The sequence below is a fragment of the Chiloscyllium plagiosum genome, unplaced genomic scaffold, assembly GCF_037043375.1.
Source record: "Chiloscyllium plagiosum isolate Xiang-an unplaced genomic scaffold, Cpla_swu_hap1 HiC_scaffold_17, whole genome shotgun sequence".
Lineage (NCBI taxonomy): Eukaryota > Metazoa > Chordata > Chondrichthyes > Orectolobiformes > Hemiscylliidae > Chiloscyllium > Chiloscyllium plagiosum.
Genome location: NW_028270155.1, coordinates 75,874,307 through 75,899,290, shown reverse-complemented (window position 1 = coordinate 75,899,290; position 24,984 = coordinate 75,874,307). Strand labels below are relative to the sequence as shown.

Genomic DNA, 24,984 nt, shown 5'->3' with positions numbered 1-24,984 from the left:
TCCTACATATCTGCTGCTCTTATCCTCCTAATGGAAATGATCATTGGTTTGGACGGTGCTGTCTAAGGATCTTAGGTGAATTTCTGCGGTGTACACAGATAGTACAATGCTTCTGCTGAATGTCAGTAATGGAAGGAGTGGATTCTTGATGTATTGGCTTATTAGTATTATTAATATTAATATTATCCAGATCTTGTTGCATTTGAATATGGACACAGACAACAACAAAACTAACAGTGTGCTATAACACCTTCAACATAGTAAACACCATGACAATTCACAACACAGTTAACAGTCCACGCATTAAAGTGATCAACAATGGACATCCCCACATAGAGTCATACAGCATAAAAACAAACTCTTTGGTCGAACTTGTCCTTGCAAACCAGAAATCCTTGTCTGACCTAGTCCCATTTGCCAACATATACCCATATTCCTCTAAATACCTTTCCTATTCATATAACTATTCAGATACCTTTTAAATGTTATCATTGTGCCATCATCTGGCAGCTCATTCCATTCTTGCACTGTGAAACTTCACCTTAAATCTATACCCTCTAGTTTTGGACTCACCAACCTTAGGAAGAAAACTTTTGCTATTCACCCTATCCATGCCCCTCATGATTTTATAAATCTCTATAAAGTCTTCCCTCAACCTCTAATACTCTTGGAAAAAAGACTATTTAGTATCTCCCTAAAACTCAAACCCTCCAGTCCCCACAACATCCTTGTAAATCTTTTCTGCACCCTCTTTCCAATAGAAGGGTGACCAGAATCGTACACAGTATTCCAGAAGTGGCCTCACTAACGTCCTGTACAGCTGCAGCCTGACATCCCAACTCTGATACTCAATGTTCTTATATCCGGGACATTGTCTGTAAGCTGTGATGTGAGTATGATTATGTCAGGCTGTTGCTTGACTAGTCTGTGATTCAACTCTCCAAAGTTTGGTATTAGCTTCCAGACGTTAGTAAAAAAGATTTTCACTTCTCATTATATTATGGAAGGAGGGTCATTAATGAGCAATGAAGATTGTTGAGCTGAGGACACTACCCTGAGGAACTCCTGCAGAGATGTCCTGGAGCTGAGATGACTGCTCTCCAACAACCACAACCATCTTCCTATGTACCAGGTATGAGTCCAAGTAATGGAGAGTTTGCCTCTTGATGCCAGTTTTACTAAGGCTCCTTGATCAAAGATGACCTTGAGCGAAGGCTGTCACTCTCACCTTACCTTTGAATCTTTTGTTTCTGTCTGAACCAAGGCTGTAATGGGGTCAGGAGCTGAGTGACCCTGGCAGAAACCACACTCGGAATGATTGAGCAACTACTGGTGAGCATATGCTGCTTAATAGCACTCTTTATGGCACCTTCAATCAATCTACTCATAATTGAGAGTAAACTAATGGGGTAGTAACTGGCCTATTTGGAATTGTCCTGCTTTTTGTGTACAGCACATAACAGGACAATTTTTCAAACTATTGGGTAGATGCTAGTGCTGTAGCTGTACTGGAACAGCTTGGCTGGAGGTGTGTCAAGTTCTAGAGCACAAGTTTCCAGTATATTTTCAGAATGTCATCAGAGGCCATAACCTTTGAGGTATCCAGTGCCTCCAACCATTTCTTAATATCACACAGAGTAAATGGAATTTGCTGATGATAGGCATTATAATACTAATGACCATTGAAGGAGGCCAAGATGGATCATCCACTCAGCACTGTTGTGAATGCTTCAGCCTAATCTTTTGCCCTGATGTGCTGGGCTGTTCCATCATTAGGTTTGGGGATATTTGTAAAGCCTCCTTCCTCCAATGACTTGTGTAATAGCCACCACCATTCGCGACTGGATGTTGCAGGACCTCATTCCCAAGATCTGACCCACTGCTTATGGAATCATTGAGTTCTGTCTTTCACTTGCTATTTATATTATTTGGCATGTAATCTTGTTTGTTAGCAAGGTCAGCAAAAAAGGGGCAGTGGATGAATGGGATTCAGTTGTATTTAGGTGACAGTCCCTGTGCTTTAAAATTATTTCATAATAGATACATTTCTTACATACTCAAACAGGACAGCTGAGTTGTGCAAGTTTCCTCACACACCAATCAGACATCTGGACTGTTAATGCATTTTTAATGTTGTTGTTTTAGGTCTACTATTACTGAATAATAAAGTGGGGCAAAGGACTGAAAATTTGAAGACACCCATGCTAGTTTGATAATAAAACCTTGAGAGATGTCAGATGAATAGAATGAAGTTTAAAATGTACTCTGAGCTTATTTCATTGAGCCATAGCATCCATAGTCCTAGAGGCCACCTGCACCTGAACCCCATCTCATCTCACAAACAGTATGTCAATTATGTTTCCACAGAACTATGGATATAATGCATGTTACAATTAAATAGCTGTCTAACTGCAACTTAATTTAATTTCTGATCATATTTGAATCAAATCAAAGGGAAGACACTAACTAGAGACTTTTCTAAGTCAATTATTTTGAGCTGTTTTTAATTTTTATGTTAAAATATTGATGTAAAATGTTCCTGTATGAACATCACTTAGTGGTTTTACACTCAATGGAGTATTTGCTTTTTTAATTTAAAAGAACTGAAAAAGTCTAAAGAGAAACCTTCTGAGAAAATTGATAGAGCAATTTTGGAAGCCAATTTCTTATATTTATTGAACTGGAAATGGGAAAAAAAGCTCAACAGGACTGGATTGTGCAAGGTAGGTGTAAGGTATTCTCTGGAGGTGTCTGTTGCTTTGGTATTTGTTGACATAAATTTGAAAATAAATTATCTTTCTCTGAAACTGTGTGCCTACAGTAAATGCTAACAGTCTGGCCTCAAAACTAACGTCGTCCCAAATTATAAAGAGGAGATTGCTGGGAGCAGAGGTGGAGGGGAGGTTAAGTCACAACATCAACATCAACATTATACTGCTTCTGCTGTAATGTCTTCTCTTTCACTATCCCCACCCTGTCCCCACACACATAGCTGATCTTTTAGTGTTCTGAGTTCCATTTTCCCATCCATCCCCAAAAACCTTTGATTCCCATGCCCAATGAGATTTTACCCACCTTTTCCTTAAATAAAAATCAATGACCTTGCTACCATCACCTTCTTAGGAAGAGGGTGTCTGGAGCAGTCACAGCCTCCAATTTTCACAGTTAAGGATGCTGATCGGTTGAAGAGTGGGTTGGGCCATTTTACCAACTATAGGGAAAGGAGTGGAGTTAGGACATCTGTGCTGGTGCAGGACCAATTCAAATATGGCATGGAAGCCGTGAGTATGGTTGCAATTTTGTTGCAGGAATGGATGAAACAGTGAAAGGAGAGAAAAGGCAAAGGGCAGGACTGCTCCCTTTTTCACCAAGGCTAACATGTAGGCCCTCCTTGAGGCTATGAGGGAGTGGATTGAGATCCTCCTTCTGAAAAGTGGCAGAAGGCGGCTAATCTCCCACAACAAAAAGGTATGGATTGAGATTGAGAAGTTTAGCAGTGGAATTACCTTTTGGAGGAACTAGATCTAGTGCCAGAAAATGTTCAAGGCTTTATTTGCTCTGGAAATGCCAGACCAAGCAACAACTCCATTTGAGGAGCCTTAGGTGCAAGTTGTTTGTGAAAAATGGGAGGAATGTGTGCCCAAGATATCTAACCCCTCCCTATCTGAGTACCTTATGATGTAGATCCCAAGCACTGATGAGGATTTGCCAGCACTTCAGTGAGTGCACCCTGGCAGAAGGTGGAAGATGAGTGCACAAATTGGGAAGCTCTTGTTGTGGTTATGGACCAGTTGAACTTTGAAGGAACAGAGGTCCTTCCTGTTAATGGATCTCACTGTGCTCCTTAATGGTCATTTGGATGCATTTCAGGAAAAACTGCACTGAATGTACTGCTGAGCACTTGCAAAATGGGAACCTGTCAACAGCAATATACAATGATGTGCAGCTGTTTGTGAGAATCTACTAAGATCTGCAGCTGACCTTTGAAAATAACCAGAGGTGAAGATGCTAAAAGCCACAGTGACTTTGACACACTGAAACAGCAGATAGCAAGTAATGATGCAAGGTGTGAGCCTTTCCGCAATAAGGCTACAAATCTCTGTGGTTAAAAACAATGACTGCAGATGCTGGAAACCAGATTCTGGATCAGTGGTGCTGGAAGAGCACAGCAATTCAGGCAGCATCCGAGGACAGGCAAGATTACAAATCTCTGTGCCCATCTGCTTGGAGGGTCATGTTTTCTACAATCTCCACCATCGTCCAGCCTGTTGTAACTCTTGGCTGCTGTTTTCTTCAAAGACTGATGATAATAGACCCAAATCCTGAGGTTTTGCTCCCTACCTTGTGCTCCACTAACTCCTTATAGAAGCACACAAATGATACAGCACAGTTACTGGCCGGCGGGTGGGCGCGGTGGGGGGGGGGTGTCTTTCAGCTCATCTTGTCCAAATTGAACCAAAGACACCCAGGTGTCCTTTCTAATCCCATTTTCCCATACATGGCCCATAGCCTTGCAGCTTACAGCACTTAAGGTGCAGATCCAAGTACTTTTAAAAAAGATTTTAGGGTCTCTGCCTCTGCCACCATCATAGATATTGAATTCAATACAACCACACCAACCACATTAAAACGTTTTTCCTGACATCCCCTCTCATCTTCTGCCACTTAACTATAATCTAAAACTCCTGGTGTTTGAACTCTTTGCCAAGGGAAACAGATTCCTCCATCTACTCTATCTCTACATCTCACAATTTTATACACCTCAATTATGTCACCTCTCAGGCTGCTTTGTTCCAAGGAAAACAAAACCAACCTCTCCAGTCTCTCCTCGTAGCTACATTTCTCCAGACCTGGCAACATTCTACTAAATCTTCTTTGCACTCCAACCAGAGCATTTATATCCTTCCTGTAATATGGTAACCAGAACTGCACACAATACTCCAGTTGCAGCCTCATTAGTATCTTACACAGTTTCATCATTATGTCTCTACTTTTTTATTCTATACCTCAGCCAATGAAATAGAACACTCTAGATACATTCTTTACAATCTTATCTAACTGTACTGCTACCTTTATGGTCCAAACCAAGATCTCTCATTTCAACTAGCCCTCTCAGTATATTCCTGTTTATTGTTTATTCCCTTTTAAAATTTAACTTCTCTAAATGCATTGCTTTACACTTATCAGAGTTGAACTCCATTTGCCACTTTCCTGCACACTCCACCAACCCAACTATATCATTTTGGAGTTTACAGCTATCCTCTACATTACCCATTTCATGACTAATGTTTCTGACATGATTTGGATTTGAAATTGGGGGAGCAAATTTCCCAATTGTGCTCTCCACGTGCAAATTCAAACCATAAATGTATAAAACAAACAGCAGGGTTCCCAACACCAAGCTCTGCTGAGCACCACTTGAAACAGCTTTCATACACAATGGCAGTCATTGACCCTTTGCTTCCTGTTACTAAGCCAACTTTGGATCCAATTCCCTATACTCCATGGGCTTTTAATTTCTTGACTAGCCTGCCATGTGGAACTTTGTCAAATGCCTTACTAAGATTCACTGCTCTATCCTAATCAATCCACCTTATCACTTCTTCAAAAAATTCAATCAAATTTGTAAGTAATGACCTTCCCTCAACAAAACCATGCTGACTACCCTTCACCAGCCCATGCCTTTCAAAGTGACAGTTTATCCAATCTCTTAGGATTGATTCTAACAACTTGCTCATCACTGACATAAGACTAAATGGTCCATATTTAGCACTTCCTTTGTACCCTTTTTAAACAATGGAACCACATTTGCATTCTTCCAGTTCTCCAGCACCTCACCTGTGTCTAGTGAAGATTGGAAAATAATTCTCAGAGCACCTGTTATTTCCTCTCTGACCTCCTTCAACAACTTAATAAAGACTTTATCTGACCCTGCTGATTTATCCACTTTCAGGAATGCCAGAGGAAACATCATAGAAGCGCTTCACAGGAGGCTCCCAAGCACTGAGGATGTCACCTAGACAGGGGACGAAACGTCTGCAACACAAATTCCCAGCTCGGCGAACAGAACCACAACAACGAGCACCCGAGATACAAATCTTCTCACAAACTTTGGACTTTCAGGAATTCCAACTCCTCGATTACTTCCTTTCTCGTTATGATTATCTTGGCCACACTGCTCCTCTTACATTACTACATCAACATCATCCCTTTCCTTTATTAATACGAAGACTTAACTTTGATTTAAAATTCTCCCCATCTCCTCAGCATCTTTTCACAAGTTCCCTTCTTCATCTCTGATACTTTTTCTTTAACTATCTTCTTGCATTTTAGAAACTGGTTAAATATCTTTGAGTTTTTCTTTAACTTGCTTGCTAATATCTTTACAAGTCCTCTATTTTGTTATTTCTTTTTTAACTTGACCCCCTGTACTTTCTATACTGCTCTGGGCTATCTGCAATGTTGAGATTTTTTGGACTATCATAAGCTTTCTTCTTTATTTTCCCTATAATGTGAAGAAGCCTTACTCTTTCTTCTTTTGCAATTCGCTGCAAAGTGAGGAGAGTGATTGAGACTGCAGTGAACACTCTGCAAGCAACCAATACATGCTCCATAGCATCTAATGGCTCAGCTGTACTCCCTTTCTTGAACATAACAATTCTGATCCCTGGACTGACTACCAAAGATAGATGACTGCCAGACTACTCAGACCCTTTGGCATCATGGTAGCCACAAACCCATCGACACACTAAAACAGCAGCTAAAGATTTTAAAAGAGCCTATACACACAACAAGCAAAATGAACATCATTTGCAAAATACTGTGCAAAAACTGTAATAAACACTACTTTGGACAAACAGGCAGAAAACTAGCCACCAGGAGACATGAACATCAACTAGTCACAAAAAGAAATGACCCACTCTTATTAGTATCCTTACATACAGATGGGAAAGGACCCACTTCAACTGGACTACACACCCATCCAAGGAATCGAGACACATAAATAGAAAGCGGGTCACAACACCAGTGCTTCACCGGAAGCTCGCTGGTGATGTTACCAAGTATGGTGACAAACATCTGACAATGAACCTTGCAGCTCAGTGAGCAAACTTATATCCAGAACCTCAACCTGAGCTACAAATCTTCTCAAAACTAGCTGCCTACCAAAGGTGCTGCTGCTGCTTTAACATACCTGGTATGTCCCTGATCCTGCGGGGAATTCATGTGTCACACACACTCCAACATCTGGAACTGACCCTAAAAATGTTCATAATGAGCTGTTTAACTACTTTAATTGGCCCTATTTCAAAATTAGATGGACCGTTGGGTTCAAATTTCCCACTTCCTGAGGAAACTCATTGGTGGCTTAAACAGTGAGGAAAATCAGCACACTAGCCAAGCAGCATGTTTTTATAGTGGCTATCTGCCTGTGCCCCTACACACTGTCTTCATGGCATCAAGAGGTGTGGTGGAAGAAGATCCATAATAGAACAGCTCAATGACCTTGAGTTGGAGTGGGTAAATGTGTGGAATTTTATTTTCTCCAGCAGTTCAAACTGAAATCAAACAAGTTAAGTCTGTATGAAATGATCTCCAACTTGGAAAGTAAAACTCGATCTTGTTCACACAGTAGACTGTGATATGTGATATATATTATAGATATATATCATAACATAGAATATAGATATATAATACACATTGTGAAGCCTTTAAAATTCCAAGGACACGTTAGCTGTTCCTGAACTCCAGTGTTATCCATCAAGATCCAATGAAATGAGTTCAATCGACATGTCATAGCAGACTCCTGCATTCATTTATAAAGTGCCAATCAATACTTCATGCGTGAAAACTTATAACAGAATAAAGTTCAATGTTCATTTCAAAGGCTGCAAAATTCAATATTGTTTCAGTGGAAAAATAGTCAATATCCATTACAACAGTGCAGAGTTCCAGTGTCAGGAGAAACAAAAATTAGCATTAATAAAATAATACTAGTATTAAGTATTAGTAAAATTAGTATTAGGAAGTATTCAGCATTAGTATTGGGAAGTATCATAATATTAGTAAACTCGATATTAGGAGCAAACCAAGTCTCTAAATTAATGTAAGAATACTTTCAATTTGATACAAGGCAACCATAAAACTGAAAACATGTGTTTGGGATCCTGATTTTATGTCTGCAACCCTCACTTTGAAATTATCATAGTGGATGGTACTTATGGTATGGTATGCTAAATTGGACTGTGGAGGAATTGAGTGGACTGAGCCTTTAATCATTAGAAAATGGAAGAATGAGAAGGAATCTTATTGAAGCATATACGGTTCTTCGATGACAAGACAGGGTAGATGAGGAAGGATTGGTTCCCCTTGTGGGAGAGTCCAAGACCAGAAGGCACAACCTTAAGACAGAGGGTTGCATGTTTAAGACAGAGATGAAGAAGAATTTCTTCTCTCACAGGGGGTGAATCTGCAAAATTCTTTGCCAAAAAGATGCTTCAAGATTGAGCTGTTCAGTCAATTCAAAGCTGAGATAGGCAGACTTTTAATCATTAAAGGAATTAAGGTTTGTGAGGAATTGGCAGGAAAGTGGAGTTGAGGACTATCAGATCAATTATGATCGCATTGAATGGCAGAGCAAACTCGATGGGCTGAATGGCAGCTTTAAGGCACAAAAAGGACAATCTGTGGAGCCACAAAGGATGATTGCAGCATTTCAAGATTGTCCAGGTTCTGGAAATAGATTCTACAGCAAAAGAAAGATTGAGAATGAAAGCGCATTTATCAGATCTGGACACCATATCAGATGATAGGATTGGAACAGTAATAAACACAAATGAACCCTTGGAATGCCAGGGAACAAATAACAGGTGCTTCAAGTGTGACCAAAAATATCATAATTTAATAAACAGCTCAAAAAGGGACTCAAAGTGTAGGATTGTACATAAAATCAGAGGCAAAAGCTGATGGATATGATCAGATTAAAAGAACTGCATTAGCCTCAGAGATGTAGTCTGGTGGTGTGTGTAGTAATAATAGAATCATTTGACTATGCAGCATTGGGTAGTAATTGCACCTCAACAATGTGTGGAATAGGTTGACTAAAACATTATCTAGATTTACTCAAGAAGTGAAAACTTACATGATGTCAGAGAGTATGAAAGTTTTACTTTCAAGAATGACAACATCTTTAGGTGCCTATAGCGAGTGATTGTTCAAAGCAAATTAGCTGAAATAAGCCACTTTATTAGGACAGACGTAATCTCTAATGAGATAGTTTTGAAAATTTTGCATAAAAGGGATTACAAATGAAACTAGACATCAAGCATAATAAAGCGATCCTTTTTGGAGAGTTATTGAATCTGTGGTTTACCCGGAGCATTTTTGTATCCCCTTAACAAAATCTGACATGACTAGTTGGAGAAGATAAGCACAAAGAAAGAGGAGCAGGACTAAGCCCTTTGATCCTGCACTGCCGTTTAATGGAATAATGCATCTTCTACTTCAACAACATTGTCCTGCACTATCCCTGTATTCCTTCATGGTTGTACTATGTGATTCTTTCAAACTCAGTCTTGAAAATGCTCAATGCCTGAGCCTTCACAGCCTTCAGGAGTAGAGAATTGCAAACGCTCATCTTCCTCTGAGTGAAGAAATTCCTCTTCATCTCAATATTAAGTAGCCAATCACTTATTCCATGCCTTGGTTCTAGCAATCCCCAACTAGTGGAAACATCCTTTCTGCATCTGCATTCTCACAGATTAATGTTTAATGAAATCAGGTGATAAAAATCAGAGAATGAAAATCAAAATACCCTAAAGCTCACTTTGTTCATCCTGCTTGCCAAACATTAACCATTCTCTCACAGGAATCAAAAGTGGCTATTAAAGTGAATACAAAAGGCTTATGGGAAAGATCAATTGACTTAACAGATTGATGTTAAGGAGGAGGATGTGCTGGAAATTTTGAAAACATGAGCATAGAGAAGTCCCCTGAGCCAGACATGATATACCCAAGATTACCACAGGAAGGGAGGGAAGTGATTGCTGTGCCTTTGATAATGATCTTTGCATCCTCACTGTCCATTAGAGCGTTACCAGATAATTGGAGGGTGGCAAATGTTATTCCCTTGTTCAAAAAAGGGAATAAGGATAACCCTGGGAATTATAGACCAGTCAGTCTTAAGTCAGTGGTGGGAAAATTATTGGAGAGAATTCTGAGAAACAGGATTTATGAATAGCGAGTTTTGAGAAGATTTGTAGCTCAAGTTGAAGTTCTGGATGTAGGTTTGCTTGCTGAGCTGGAAGTTTCGTTTTCAGATGTTGTGCCACCATACTAGGTAACATCATTGGTGAGCATCCGGATGAAGCACTGGTGGCATGGCCCGCTTTCTATTTACTTGTTTAGGTTTGCTTGGGTTGGCGATGACTTTTCCTGTGTTGATGTCATTTCCTGTTCTTTTTCTTAAGGGGTGGTAACTGGGATCCAAGTCGATGTGTTTGTTGATTGAGTTCCGGTTGGAATGCCATTCTTCTAGGAATTCTCATGCGTGTCTCTGTTTGGCTTATCCTCGGATAGATGTACTGTCCCAGTCGAAATGGTGTCCTTCCTCATCTATATGTAAGGATACTAGTGAGAGAGGGTCATATCTTTTTGTGGCCAGTTGATGTCGTACAGATGAGGAAGGACACCACTTCGACTGGGACAACACAGCCATCCCAGGACAAGTTAAACAGAGACCTGCACAAGAATTCCTAGAAGCATGGCATTCCAACTGAAATTCTATCAACAAACACATTGACTTGGATCCCATTTACCACACTCCAGAGAAAAATAACAGGAAATGACATCACTACAGGAGATGATGTCACAACAGGAAATGGCATCACTGACCCAAGGAAACCTAAACACAAATAGAAAGTAGTCCATGCCACCGGTTCTTCATCCGGAGGCTCTCCGATGATGTTACCCAGTATGGTGATGAAAAGTCTGAAAACGAACCTTCCAACGCAGCGAGCAAACCTACATCCAGGATTTATGATTATTTGGAAAAGTATAGTTTGATTAGAGATAGTCAGTGTGGCTTTGTGGAGGGCAGGTCATATCTCACAAGTCTTATTGAATTCTTTGACGATGTGACAAAACCCATGGTTGAAGATAGAGCAGTGGATGTGGTGTATATGGATTTTAGCAAGGCATTTGATAAGATTTCCCATGGTAGGCTCATTCAGAAGGTAAGGAGACATGGGATACAGGGAAATTTGACTATCTCGATACAGAATAAGCTGGCCCATAGAAGTCAGAGGGTGGTAGTAGATGGAAAGTATTCAGCATAGATCTCAGTCACCAGTGATGTTCAACAGGGATCTGTTCTGGGACCTCTGCTCTTTGTGATTTTTATAAATGACTTTGATGAGGAAGTGGAAGGGTGGGTTAGTAAGTTTGCTGATGACGCAAAGGTTGGTGGAGTTGTGGATAGTGTGGAGAGCTATTGTAGGTTGCAATGGGACATTAACAGGATGCAGAGCTGGACTGTTATGGGATAGATGGAGTTCAACTTGGAAAAGTGTGAAGTGATTCATTTTGAAAGATCAAATTTGAATGCAGATTATAGGGTCAAAGGCAGGATTCTTGGCAGTGTGGAGGAACAGAGGGATCTTGGGGTCCATGTTCGTAGATCCGTCAAAGTTGCCACCCAAGTTGATAGGGCTGTTAGGAAGGCGTATGGTGTGTTTGCGTTCATTAACGGGGGATTGAGTTTAAGAGCCACAAGGTTATGCTGCAGCTCTAAAAAGCCCTGGTTAGACCACACTTGCAATACTGTGTTCAGATGTGATTGCCTCATGATAGGAGGTATTTGCAAGCTTTAGAGGGGATGCAGAGGAGGTTTACCAGGAGACTGCCTGAACTGGTGGGCATGTCTTACAAATAAAGGTTGAGGGAGCTAGGGTTTTTCTCACTGGAGTGTAGAAGGATGAGAGGTGACTTGATAGAGGTGTACAACATGATGAAAGGCATAAATAGAATGGATAGCCAGAGACTTTTTAGCCAAGGCAGAATCAGCTATTAAGGTGATTGGAGGAGGTTCAGGGGAGATGTCAGAGGTAGGTTCTTTACACAGAGACTGGTGCCTGCATGGAATGCACTGCCCGCAGTTGTAGTAGAGTAGGAAACATTAACGACATTTAAGATGATCTTGGATAGGCACATGGATGATAGTAAAATGAAGGGTACATAGGTTATGATCTTACAGTAGGATAAAAGGTCAGCACAACAATGAGGACCAAAGAGCCTGTACTGTTCTGTATTCTAGTGCAAAATGTGAAACATGTAAACTGTGTGGGAGTATGCTACAACATGTGTGGTTGGGGAACTGGTGCAAGAAGCAAGGATTTAAGTTCTTGGATCACTGCGGTATATTTTGTGGTAAGCATAAATTCTACAAGAGAGACGGTTTGCACCTTAATAGGTTAGGGACCAGCATTCTGGCAGGCAGGTTTTCTACTGCAACACCGCTACATTTAAACTAAGTAGCGGGGGGGAGGGGACAAACTGGATGTTGAAAAAGGAAATTGATGGGAAAGTTAGAATAAGAGAAGTCAAGAAAGACAACTGTATCAATGAGGCAGAAAACACGGAAAGGGAAAATGCTGTAAAGTTGAGTGAAATAGGGGTTGATGGGAAGGGTGAGAGCAGTAACAAATTAAAAATCCTATACATGAATGCATGAAGTATTTGACATAAGATGGATGAGCTTGAGGCTCTTTTGGAAATTGGCAGATACGATATTGTGGGTATAGCTGAGACGTGGCTTCAAGTGGACAGGGCCTGGGAAATGAATATTCAAGGCTACACGTGCTATCGTAAGGACAGACTGATGGGCAGAGGGGGTGGGGTAGCCTGTTGGTAAGGGAGGATATTTAGTCCCTTGCGCAGGGGGACCTAGAGTCAGGGGACGTAGAGTCAATATGGATAGAGCTGCGAAATACTAAGGGTAAAAAGACCCTCTTGGAAGTCATCTACAGGCCCCCAAACAGTAGTATGGATGTCGGATGTAAGTTGAATCAGGAGCTGAAATTGGCCTGTCGCAAAGATGTTACTACAGTTGTTATGGGGGATTTTAACATGCAGGTAGACTGGGAGAATCAGGATGGTTTTGGACCTCAAGAAAGAGATTTTGTGGAGTGCCTCCGAGATGGATTCTTAGAACAGCTGGTGCTGGAGCCAACCAGGGAGAAGGCAATTCTGGATCTGGTATTGTGTAACGAACCAGAATTGGTCAGAGACCTCGAAGTGAAGGAGCTATTGGGAAGTAGTGACCATAATACATTAAGCTTCAATCTGCAATTTGAGAGGGAGAGGGTACAGTCGGAAGTGACAGTACTTCTGTTGAATAAAGGGAACTATGGAGCTATGAGGGAGGAGCTGGCCAAAGTTCAATGGTGCAATACCTTAGCAGGGATGACTGTGGAGGAACAATGGCGGCTATTTCTGTGTATAATGCAGAAGTTGCAGGATCAATTCATTCCTAAAAGGAAGAAAGATCCTAGGAGGAGGCATGGGCGGCCGTGGCTGACGAGGGAAGTTAAGAAACATATAAAGTTAAAAGAGAAAAAATATAACATAGCAAAGATAAGTGGGAAAACTGAGGACTGGGAAGCTTTGAAAGAGCAACAGAGGATTATTAAGAAGGAAATATGCAGAGGAAAAATGAGGTACGAAGGTAAACTGGCCAATAATATAAAGGATGATAGTAAAAGCTTTTTTAAGTATGTGCAAGGCAGAAAAATGGTTAGGACTAAAATTGGGCCCTTGAAGACAGAAACAGGGGAATATATTACGGGGAACAAAGAAATGGCAGAAGAATTAAATGGGTACTTCAGATCTGTGCTCACTGGGGAAGACACAAGCAATCTCCCTGAGGTAACAGTGGCTGAAGGACCTGAACTTAAAGGAATTTATATTTGGCAGGATTTGGTGTTGGAGAAACTGTTAGGTCTGAAGGTTGATAAGTCTCCGGGGCCTGATGGTCTGCATCCCAGGGTACTGAAGGAGGTGGTTCGGAAAATCGTGGATGCGTTGGTGATTATTTTCCAGAGTTCGATAGATTCGGGGTCGGTTCCTGAGGATTGGAGGGTGGCTAATGTTGTACCACTTTTTAAGAAAGGTGGGAGAGAGAAAGCAGGAAATTATAGACCAGTTAGTCTGACCTCAGAGGTGGGAAAGATGCTGGAGTCAATTATAAAGGATGAAATTACGGCACATCTGGATAGTAGTAACAGGATAGGACAGAGTCAGCATGGATTTATGAAGGGGAAATCATGCTTGACTAATCTTCTGGAATTTTTTGAGGATGTAACTCTGAAGATGGACGAGGGAGATCCAGTAGATGTAGTGTACCTGGACTTTCAGAAAGCTTTTGATAAAGTCCCACACAGGAGGTTAGTGAGTAAAATTAGGGCGCTTGGTATTGGGGGCAAAGTATTGGATTGGATTGAAAATTGGTTTGCTGACAGGAAACAAAGGGTAGTGATAAACGGCTCCATTTCGGAATGACAGGCAGTGACCAGTGGGGTACCGCAGGGATCCGTGCTGGGACCGCAGCTTTTTACAATATATGTTAATGATATAGAAGTTGGTATCAGCAATAACATTAGCAAATTTGCTGATGATACAAAGCTGGGTGGCAGGGTGAAATGTGATGAGGATGTTAGGAGATTACAGGGTGACCTGGACAAGTTAGGTGAGTGGGCAGATGCATGGCAGATGTTGTTTAATGTGGATAAATGTATGGTTATCCACTTTGGTGGCAAGAACAGGAAGGCAGATTACTACCTCAATGGAATCAATTTATGTAAAGGGGCAGTACAGAGAGATCTGGGTGTTCTTGTACACTAGTCAATGAAGGCAAACATGCAGGTACAGCAGGTAGTGAAGAAGGCTAATAGCATGCTGGCCTTCATAACAAGAGGAATTGAGTATAGAAGCAAAGAGGTGCTTTTGCAGCTGTACAGGGCCCTGGTGAGACCACACCTGGAGGACTGTGTGAAGTTCTGGTCTCCAAATTTGAGGAAAGACATTCTGGCAATTGACGGAGTGCAGTGTAGGTTCATGAGATCAATTCCTGGAATGGCGGGATTACCTTACACTGAAAGACTGAAGCGACTGGGCTTGTATACCCTTGAGTTTAGAAGACTGAGAGGGGATCTGATTGAGACATATAAGATTATTAAAGGATTGGACACTCTGGCAGCAGGAAACATGTTTCCGCTGATGGGTGAGTGCAGAACCAGAGGACACAGCTTAAAAATATGGGGTAGACCATTTAGGACAGAGATGAGGAGAAACTTCTTCACCCAGAGAGTGGTGGCTGTATGGAATGCTCTGCCCCAGAGGGCAGTGCAGGCCCAGTCCCTGGATTCATTTAAGAAAGAGTTGGATAGAGCTCTCAAAGATAGTGGAATCAAGGCTTATGGAGATACGGCAGGAAGAGGATACTGATTAGGAGTGATCAGCCATGATCACATTGAATGGCGGTGCAGGCTCGAAGGGCTGAATGGTCTACTCCTGCACCTATTGTCTATTGTCATAACATGCTATTGTATGCCTTCCACTTGTACATGACTTTAATGGGGTAGCTGGCATCAAACTTGTTATGAGCCTCGTGAAAATAGAATATCAATATTTAACTTTCATTATTTGACTTTAATATTTTACACATTCCTGAACTAAACACAGCTTTATAAAAAAAAGGAGACTGTTAGCCTTAAATGGCTGCTCTGATCACCTTACAAACGAGGCAAACCACATGGGAGAATGTACAATAACTGACTGCCTCAGAATTTCCATGTTAATCAAGGATGAAACTTTATTGCTGGAACAGCACAGCAGGTCAGGCAGCATCTAGGGAACAGAAGATTCGACGTTTCGGGCACATGCCCTTCTTCAGGAATCAAGGAGCATTGGAATTCAAACAAAACAGAAACTGCTGGTGAAGCTCAGCAGATCTGGACGCATCCTGGGGATAAAACATTTGGAGTCCGGTGACTTCATCAGAACTGAACATTGGAGGTCAGTGAGGTGTCAAGAAATTTGCATCTCCTGTTTTACACTTACACTTAAATGATAACTTCACATGTTAAAGATGAAAGTTATTTGCAGAGTATTCAGTTGGAAAAGACAGTAGAGCTAGAGTGAGAAAGTACAAACATTTGTTTTAAGCAAAATGAGAGAGGAAGCAATATGGATCAAAAACAGCAAGGCTAAGGAAAGTCCCAGGTCATTTTCTCTCTCGCTCTTTTAACTCAAGCTTGGATACACATTTAACGAAAAGCAATTTGGAATAGTAGCAATCATTTACTGATGACTCTGGGACCACTGGTGTTTATCAAGGATGTAACCTGTCAAGTTGTTCGGGGGAGCCAGTGGAAGTGTTTACTTGGATTTTCATGAAGTCCTACATAAAAGGTAAAGATTTAAAATTAAAGTGCATGGGATTGGGGATAGAGAGTGCATGGATAGAGAACTGGTTGGCAGACAGAAAACAAAGATAAGCAATAAAAGGTCTTTATCTGAGTGGCAGGCAGTGGCTAATGTGCATGCAGATAACAGTGCTTGGATCCCAGCAATTCACAATATGTATTAATGATTTCAATGAGGAAACTAAATATAGTATTTCTATGTTTGCAGATGACAGAAAGCTGGGTGGGACGGTGAAGGATGAAGAGGTTAGAGAGATGCTTCAGTGTGATTTGGACACAAGCTGAGAGCGCAGACAAATGCATGGCAGATGAAGTATAATGTGAATAAATGTGATGTATCCACTTTGGCAACAGAAACAGGAAAGCGGATTATTCTCAGAATGGTGATAGATTGCGAAAGGGTCAGGTGCAACGAGACCTGGGTATCCTTGTGCACTAGTTGCTAAAGATAAGAATGCAGGTGCAGCAGGCAGTGAAGACGACAAATGTTATGTTGACCTTCAGAGAGTAAGGATTCAAGTACAGGAGTAGGGGAGTCTTGCTGCAATTATACAGGGCCTTGGTGAGATCACACCTGGAGTAGTGTGTGCAATTTTATTCTCCACAAATAAGGATGGGTGTTCTGGCGATGGAAGAAATTCACAAGACTGATTCCTGGGATGCCAAGATGAGCATATGAAGACAGTCTGAATCAGTTGGGACAATATTCACTGGAGTTTAGAAGAATTTCACAGAAAGCTATAAAATTTGAACAGGACTAGACAGACTAAATGACGGAAGGATGTTCCTGAACACTGGGGAGTCCAGAACAGGGGTCATAAGGATACAAGGTAGGCCATTTAGGACTGAGATGAGGAGACATTTCTTCATTCAGAGTGGTGACCCTGCAGAATTCTCTGCCACAGAAAATAGTTGAGGCCAAAACATTTAATGTTTTCAAGAAGGAATTAGATATAGTTCTTCGGGCTGAAGGGATCAAAAGATTTGGGCCGGAAGCAGAACAGGGTATTAAGTTAGATGATCATACTGAATGCTTCTATGGGACACTGGCAACTTCACAAACACAGAGGAAATAGGACAGAAGCTATGCAGTTGGAACATGTTTCTCTCTTGCAACTCAAAGACTATGTTAAAACAAACTGTTACCTTCCATCTGTGCCAGACAGCCTACACTTTCAACCTTCTTTGTAAATTCATTATTGTACTTTATCATGTGTGATGGTTGCCAGGTATTAAGTGATTTTTAATCCAATAGAAGGTTTGGGAATCAAAACTTTCTGATAATTTTATAGAGAAGACAATGGTGCTTTAAAAACTGATAGCATTAGCAAATGTCATGTCCCAAAGATTATCCCAGAGCATCAAAAGCCAATGACAGATTCTAAAAGGACAAATATTAGCATCTGTCATCTCACAGTTGTCTTCTTTTGTCATCTCTGCAGATGTGTCAGCCTGATGCTAGCTACCTCTGGAAACATTCAGACAATCTACACTCTTCATTGCAGTATCTGACATCTCTATCTTTATCATGGCTGTCATAAGCAGTGATTTATTCTCCACCCCTTTGTTCAGTTAAGCATTTATTTTCCTAACCTAGCTTTTTAATCAAACAGGTGTCCTTGTGATGTACTCTTGGGAGTTTAGTTGATTGAACAGCTGGCTTGTGATGAAAAATAACATCAGTAGCATGAACTCAATTCCCACGTTGGCTGAGGTCAGTATGAAAATCCCGCCATCTCAGCCTCACCTCTTGTCTGAAATGTGGTGACCCTCAGGTTAAATTCATTACAAAATTGCCACTTTCACTTCATTCCTATACAGGGGCTTCACATTCAACTTCAAATCCAAGTACTTTTAATAATTCGAAGGCTTTAGACTGCAATGCTAATTTTTTAACTTTATTTCCTTATTTTCTACTTCGTACCTCAGTACCTTTGTACCTAAGACAGTGCCAGAGAATGGCAACTATGTACATTTTTATCCCTGTACTTGAATATACGTGACAATGAAGCTTAATTCTAATTCTAATTCAAAATAGTAAATTCTCTTACCTGCTCCATTCCAATGGGTCATCTGCACGGAAGGACCAGCGATACTTTACTGGCAGGGGACTGCAGTTTGTCATCTCCACATAGCGCACTACCTCAGTATCATTTATGATACAACCAAAGTCCACTACAGAAGTTTCGAAGTGCAGGTTTGGGAAGTGTACTTCTCCTCTCAAGACCACATACTCCATGTGTGGGTGCTCCAAGTACCGGATTGTCAGAATCTCCTCTATTACACGACTGTGCAAGTCATCCTTATATGATGGGTCAAATTGGATTAACAGCTCAAGGTGCTCATCTGCATCCAGTTTAACAGTCTGGGTGGAGAAAAGGTGCCATGAATTACAAGGATTAGAGTATTGTTAACAGCCCCAGAACTGTAAACATCAAAATATGTCACCAGTATAAGAAATGCAGGACATTGGAAGGATTAGACCTTGAATTAACTGCTCCATTTCCAACAGATTATTGAAGCATTCCAGTTCTTCAAAACAATGATACTGCTAAGGTATACTTGTTACCAACATAATATAAAACGTATGCTGAAAGAGAACGCTGAAGCCTTCTAGTGCTATCCTTTCTTACTGTCATATTCAGGAGATCACAAAACTCTCAAAACATTTACAACCCAATGTGATCACTCAAGCCCATGAAGATGTCATGGTCAGACAGGCAGGCAACAAATTCTATCCCATACAAAAGGTATCGTTGTCACTTTAGACAATTATGCTGTCCCACTGACATGGAAACAAAATGAGGTCAGGCATTTACCAGGCAGGAAGTGTCTTCAGCAGGGAAATAGGTGTTTACAGGTTGAGGAGACTTTTTCTAAAAAAAACTTGCATTCATTCATGGAACAGGTGCATCACTATGAAGGCCTGAATTTATCATCCAACTCAAAGTGTACTTGAAAAACTGAGTAAAGGGCCACTTTCTTCAACCACTGCAATCTATGTGGTCTACATACACGCACAGTATTTTAGAGGAGTTCCGGAAACTTGATCAAGCGCATTTGAAGGAAATGCTGCATAGTTCCAAGCCAGGAATATGTCTGACTCAGAGAGGAACGTGAAGGTGGGGTTTTACAATGCACCAGCTGCCCTTGATTATTCTAGGTGGTAAAGCTATGAATTTGGGATGTGCTGTCAACGAAGACTTCTGAGCTGGTGAAGTTCATCTTGATTGAAATCATCGCACCATACCATATCAGCACGAGGGGGACATCAGTGATGGAGTGTTCATCAAGTAAACTACTTTGCCTTGGACAGTATCAAGCTTAAGTTTTCAAGCTGCAAACATTCAGCAATGGAAAGTATTTCACCATCCTCTTAACTTTGGTAGCGAAGGGAAGACACTGGGGAGACAAGTCAGCTGCTACAGAATTACCCAGACTCACGCCTGGTCTTGTAGCTATGATATTATGCAGTTGCACCACTTAAATTGTCGATCAATGATGACCCTGGATGTCAATGATGTCATGGGAAGGTGGTTAGACTTTCTCACTTGGTGGAGAAGATCATTTCCTCGTGTGATGATGCAACTGTTAATTGTTCCTTATCAGTCAAAGCCTGATGCTTTTCAGGGCTTTCAGCATGTGGGTAGGTGGTGTAATGAGATCAAGAGTGAGTTATCCTTGTGGATGTAAACTGAGTATTGGTGAGCAGATTATTAGTAACTAAATGCTGCTTGATAGTACTGTCAATGCTATATTCCATTCATTTTGCTATGCTTTAGAGTGAGTTGATGGTCTAATGAATTGACAACATGCATTTGACCTGTCTTTTGAAGATAGGACATTTATTAATCATTTTTCAGTTTGTCAACTAGGCACTAGTGTTATAATATAGCAAAACAACTTGGCTGAGGCATGGCCAGCCCTGAAACAGAGGATTTTAGCATTACAATCAAGATGCTGTCTGATCCCTGGGCTCTGCTGTACTTAGTACACTCAGATATTCCTTGGAGTCACAGGGAGTGAATTGTCTGCCTGAAGTCAGATGTCTATGTAGGTGAAAACTCAGAAGGATGTTGTGAAACTTGAAAAAGTGTTCAGAAAAGATTACAAGGACGTTGCTAGGATTGGAGGGTTTGAGCTATGGAGAGAGGATGAATAGCCTGGGGCTGTTTTCCCTAGAGCGTCAGAGGCTGAGGGGTGACACCTTATAGAGGTTTGCAGAGTCATGAGGGGCATGGATATGATAAATAGACAAGGTCTTTTCCCTGGGGTGGAGGAGTCCAGACTAGAGGGCATAAGTTTAACATGAGAGGGGAAACATTTAAAAGGGACCTAAGGGACAACTTTTTCACGCAGAGGCTGGTGAGTGTGTGGAATAAGCTGTCAAAGGAAGTGGTGGAGGCTGGTATGATTACAACATTTCAAAGGCATCTGGATGGTTATTTGAATAGGGTTTTGAGGGATATGCGCCAATTGCTGGCAAATGGGACTAGATTAATTTAAGATATATCGTTTCCATGCTGTATATCACTAATTCTCTCTTATGGCTCTAAAGAGGACCAGGTAGATAATTCATGTGGCATCTTAGGCTAAAAATGGTTGCAAGTCTGTCAGCCATGTCTTTTGCTCTGATATACTGAATTGCTCCATCATTGAAGATGGGGACTGTCATGAGGTCTCCTTTTCCTCTGATTAATTGTTTAACTGCCCATAGCCATTCACAAATAGTTTTGGCAAAACTACAGGGCTTTAATCTGATGCACTGGGTGCAGGGATTGTGAATGCTGCTTCCACGGTTGAGCAATCACCTGCCAGATTCCTGTGTTGCACTTTCACCACTTTTGAGTAGTGCTGTATCAGGAATGCTCCACTACAATCCTTCATTGGTTGCTTGGATTGACAATAATTGTAGAATGAAGAATATGCTTGCCCACATGGTTAATGATTGTGGAGGATTTAAATTCTGCTGTTAATTATGGTTTGTTTGCCCCTCACACGAGTCAATTCTGAGCTGCTAGATCTATTGATCTTATATTTAGTACAGTGGTAGTTCCAAACACAATGCAGTATGTCCGCAATGTTAATTCAGAACAGTACACCATTACTAATGTGCAAATGTATGCAACAGATTGATTTGGGTGATTAGAATGGTTTTATCCTCATGCTGGTTCTCTAAATCCTCCAGGAGTTAGCTATTTTGGTTTGTTGTGGTACTACTGGTCTGCATTCAGAGGACAATCTAAGTCCTTGCTATCTTCAGCCTCCCTTCACTATAATGTTGAATATGCAAAAGTACTGATTAATTTGTTGTTTAGTGGGTGTTAAACGCAGACTTAATGACCTAAGTTTGACCTGAAGGTACACCTTAAAAGATTGGAGAAGCATTTAACAGGTGAAACTGGTGATTAGGAGAGCAGAGAGCAGAGTCAGTTATTGGTCTGAAAAGGTACTTAAATGGTTAGAAAGACATTTAAGAGTGACAGGTGTTAACACAGATATTGATCAGATAAGAGGATGTTTAGTAGGTTTCTGAGAAGATGGTCACTAATGTAAAATGGGTGCTAAAGTTAGAGAGACACCAAGAGAAAATTTGGTTAGTATTCTTTTTAGGATTTTCTTCATTATTCAAATGATGTGCATCTCCCATAACCTCAAATCGTCATTCAGAACTAAAAAATTCTGCAGCATTGATGCACTTAATAGGATGTGCTCACTTAATCTGTCCACAAACCTGTCACAGAGCACAGACCAGCCTAAGTGTCGTGATGCCCCTGCTGGGAATAGCTGGCATTAAGTATCCCAAAGATCAGGGAAGGTGGGGGAGTCTCTCATCTTGACAGGGTCATAAATCACATAACACCAGGTTATAGTCCAACATGTTTAATTTGAAATCACAAGCTTTTAGAGCACTGCTTCTTTGTCAAGTGTAGTGGGTAGTGGGGAAGTGTGTAGGGATTATGGGGAAGAAGAGGGGGGTGGAAAGGGAGGGGAGGGAGATTGGGACTGGGAGGTGAAAGGTCAGGGCTTGGGAGAATCAAAGAACTGGAGGTTGTGGCAATAGGGATAAAAGAGAGCCAGGGTAGAGTGCAGAAAGGAGGCAATGGGGAAGAACCTGGCCCCTGTGTCCTGGACCTTGCTCGTCGCTTCCACCTTCTGTCTTCTGGGCCATTCTCAATCCAGGGAAATCCCCCCCACCTCCATTCTCACTCTGTGTGGGATCACCCCCTCCCTTCCCGTTCTCACTCCGTGTGGGATTACACCCTCCCTTCCCGCTGACCCCAAGTTCAAAATCACATATGCTCCCCTCAGCGTTTGCAGTTTTGCATTTGCCTACGACAGCACATGTAAAATAGACATATGGGTGTGTTTGAATGAGCACACATGCGAAGTTGTCCACAGTTTCAGTGTCAGTAAACGCTGCCAAGTTTGAAATAGTTCCACTCTAAGGCACCCTTGGAAACGGAATAAGGATTCAAAAACAAGTGTATCTCAATCCCAGACAATGAAGTTGTTCAGGCCACACCCCTAATAGACTCCTAATACCAGAGTATCAAAGTGGAAAGTGTAAAGATTCAAGCACAAAGTTTGTGTCACTTCATCATCACATACGTTATCAAAATTTATCTAAAATTCTTAATTTTAAATAACAGAGATCTTAAAAGAATAAATTTCATCTTGGATTCCAGCTGATGAGTACAAATCAATCTCTCACTTAATAAACAGATGATGAAACTTGTGATCATACCAAAGCTTCAGTAACATAGATACAAACTATCATAGCACCAGTGTTTAATTAGTATCTTTTAGTAATTCCCATCAAACAATCTATACATGATATTTCCATAAACCAGTTTTCTCGAGCAGTAAATTTGATTGAAAACAGCAATTTACTTCTACCTTTGAAATGATTGTTGTCTCACGATCCATGCTTTCTATAATTCCAAATGGTCCTTCCACCTTCAGGATCAAGGTCAATGGCAATGGGGATATGTTCTTCAAAGTAAGAGGTGTGTATTGAGGAACCAGCTTGACATGTTTGGGCTGCAGGCATAAAAAGACAGACTCAGGTTTTTTAGAATAGGAGCTACCACAACATACATGAAAGGTTCCCTGGCCTATGCTGTCTCCCACTTAAACAATGTTTCAATGCTCATTTTCTCATTCTCATGTCCTTCTAGGATGTCATTCCTCCCTATCTCTGTAATCTCCTACAATCCCTATAATCTTCCAAAATATCTGTGTATCTTCAACTCTGATTTCTTGATCATGCCTGACTTTAATTGTCCCACCACTGGTGGCTGTGCCTTCAGCGGCAGAAATCCCAGACTCATGAATTCCTTAATCTTTTTCACGTCTTGTGTGTTTTTTAAGATGCAACTGTTGATGAAGCTTTCAGTCACCATTGTCTCCTCATACAGCCTGATATCAATCATTGCTTGATAACATTCTTTTTATGCATCTTGGGATATTTTACTATGTCAAAGGTGCTGTATCAGTACAAGTTACTATCCTTGTTTTAGGGTATTTTCAGAAGTATCCATTTTTATTATATCGTTGACATCCTCTATCATAGGTGTTTTCTACCATAACATATACCAGTTCACTTGCAGACAAATTTTGTTGCGGTTTTGAGGGTATCTCCCAACAACTGGAGACACAATGAGAGACCTGTGCTTCCTCCATCCAGGATGAACCCTGGGATTCTGAACAGCATCAGCCATTATGCTAAGTCGTGCCATTATAGTGAGGCAATGGTTACCACCAGAAGGACATTCCTCCCCTCACCTCAGCTTCAAGTCCAAGACTCAGGCCACAGGTATCCAGACCCTGGACCAGAGGGAACTACATGCCAGAGTGATCTGCCTGGTTTTAGATGCTGGGCTAATCCCCTGATGTGGTTCCTAACTGGCAACCAAGAGCCTTTCCATCCAAAACCTAATGCTGATGGAGAGAAGACAGCAGGGTTCAGGTACATCGTGCCAATGTTTCCTGTAAACCATGCAGCTGTGCAGACTCAGTGAATGCGTTGAGTCGTGATAAAGGGTCTTGCCCGAAACATTGACTCTCCTGCTCCTCTGGTGCTGCTTGACCTGCCATGCTTTTTCCAGTTCTACATTTTATCAACTCTCACTTTCCAGCATCTGCAGCTCTCACCATCTCTAATGCATTGACTTCCAGTTTCAGACGGTGTGGCTGCATACCTGGCCCATATAAATGACTAGCAAAGATCTGCACACCATTCTCCTAACCCCTTTGTATATCCGCATCATGTGATTAGCATTCCACTGATAGGAAGTGTTGAGGCTACTGGCATAGTGCCAGATTACATTAATCCTTGTTCTCCCTTTATTATCCATTCAAAAGGGTTTCCCTATTAATGAAAAGATCCATAAGAGGCTTTACAGAAAAGATGAAGCACACCAATGAGGAACATTATGTCCTCACACCTCTTTGAATCTGTGACTATCCAGACTGACAGCTAGAGCCTCTTGACACAATCCAC

The 24,984-nt window shown here is 41.2% G+C and overlaps 1 protein-coding gene across 1 annotated transcript in view; it reads right to left on the bottom strand.

Annotated features, from left to right (window-relative positions):
* The window catches only part of hydin (HYDIN axonemal central pair apparatus protein), a 905,740-nt gene that overhangs the window by 396,501 nt on the left and 484,255 nt on the right, over positions 1-24,984 (bottom strand). Inside the window, exons 22-23 of the mRNA XM_043707374.2 lie at positions 23,379-23,522; positions 18,530-18,843 (exon numbers count right to left, since the gene is read on the bottom strand). Of these exons, the coding sequence (XP_043563309.2) occupies positions 18,530-18,843; positions 23,379-23,522 (458 nt within the window). The remainder of the gene's footprint in view (positions 1-18,529; positions 18,844-23,378; positions 23,523-24,984) is intronic.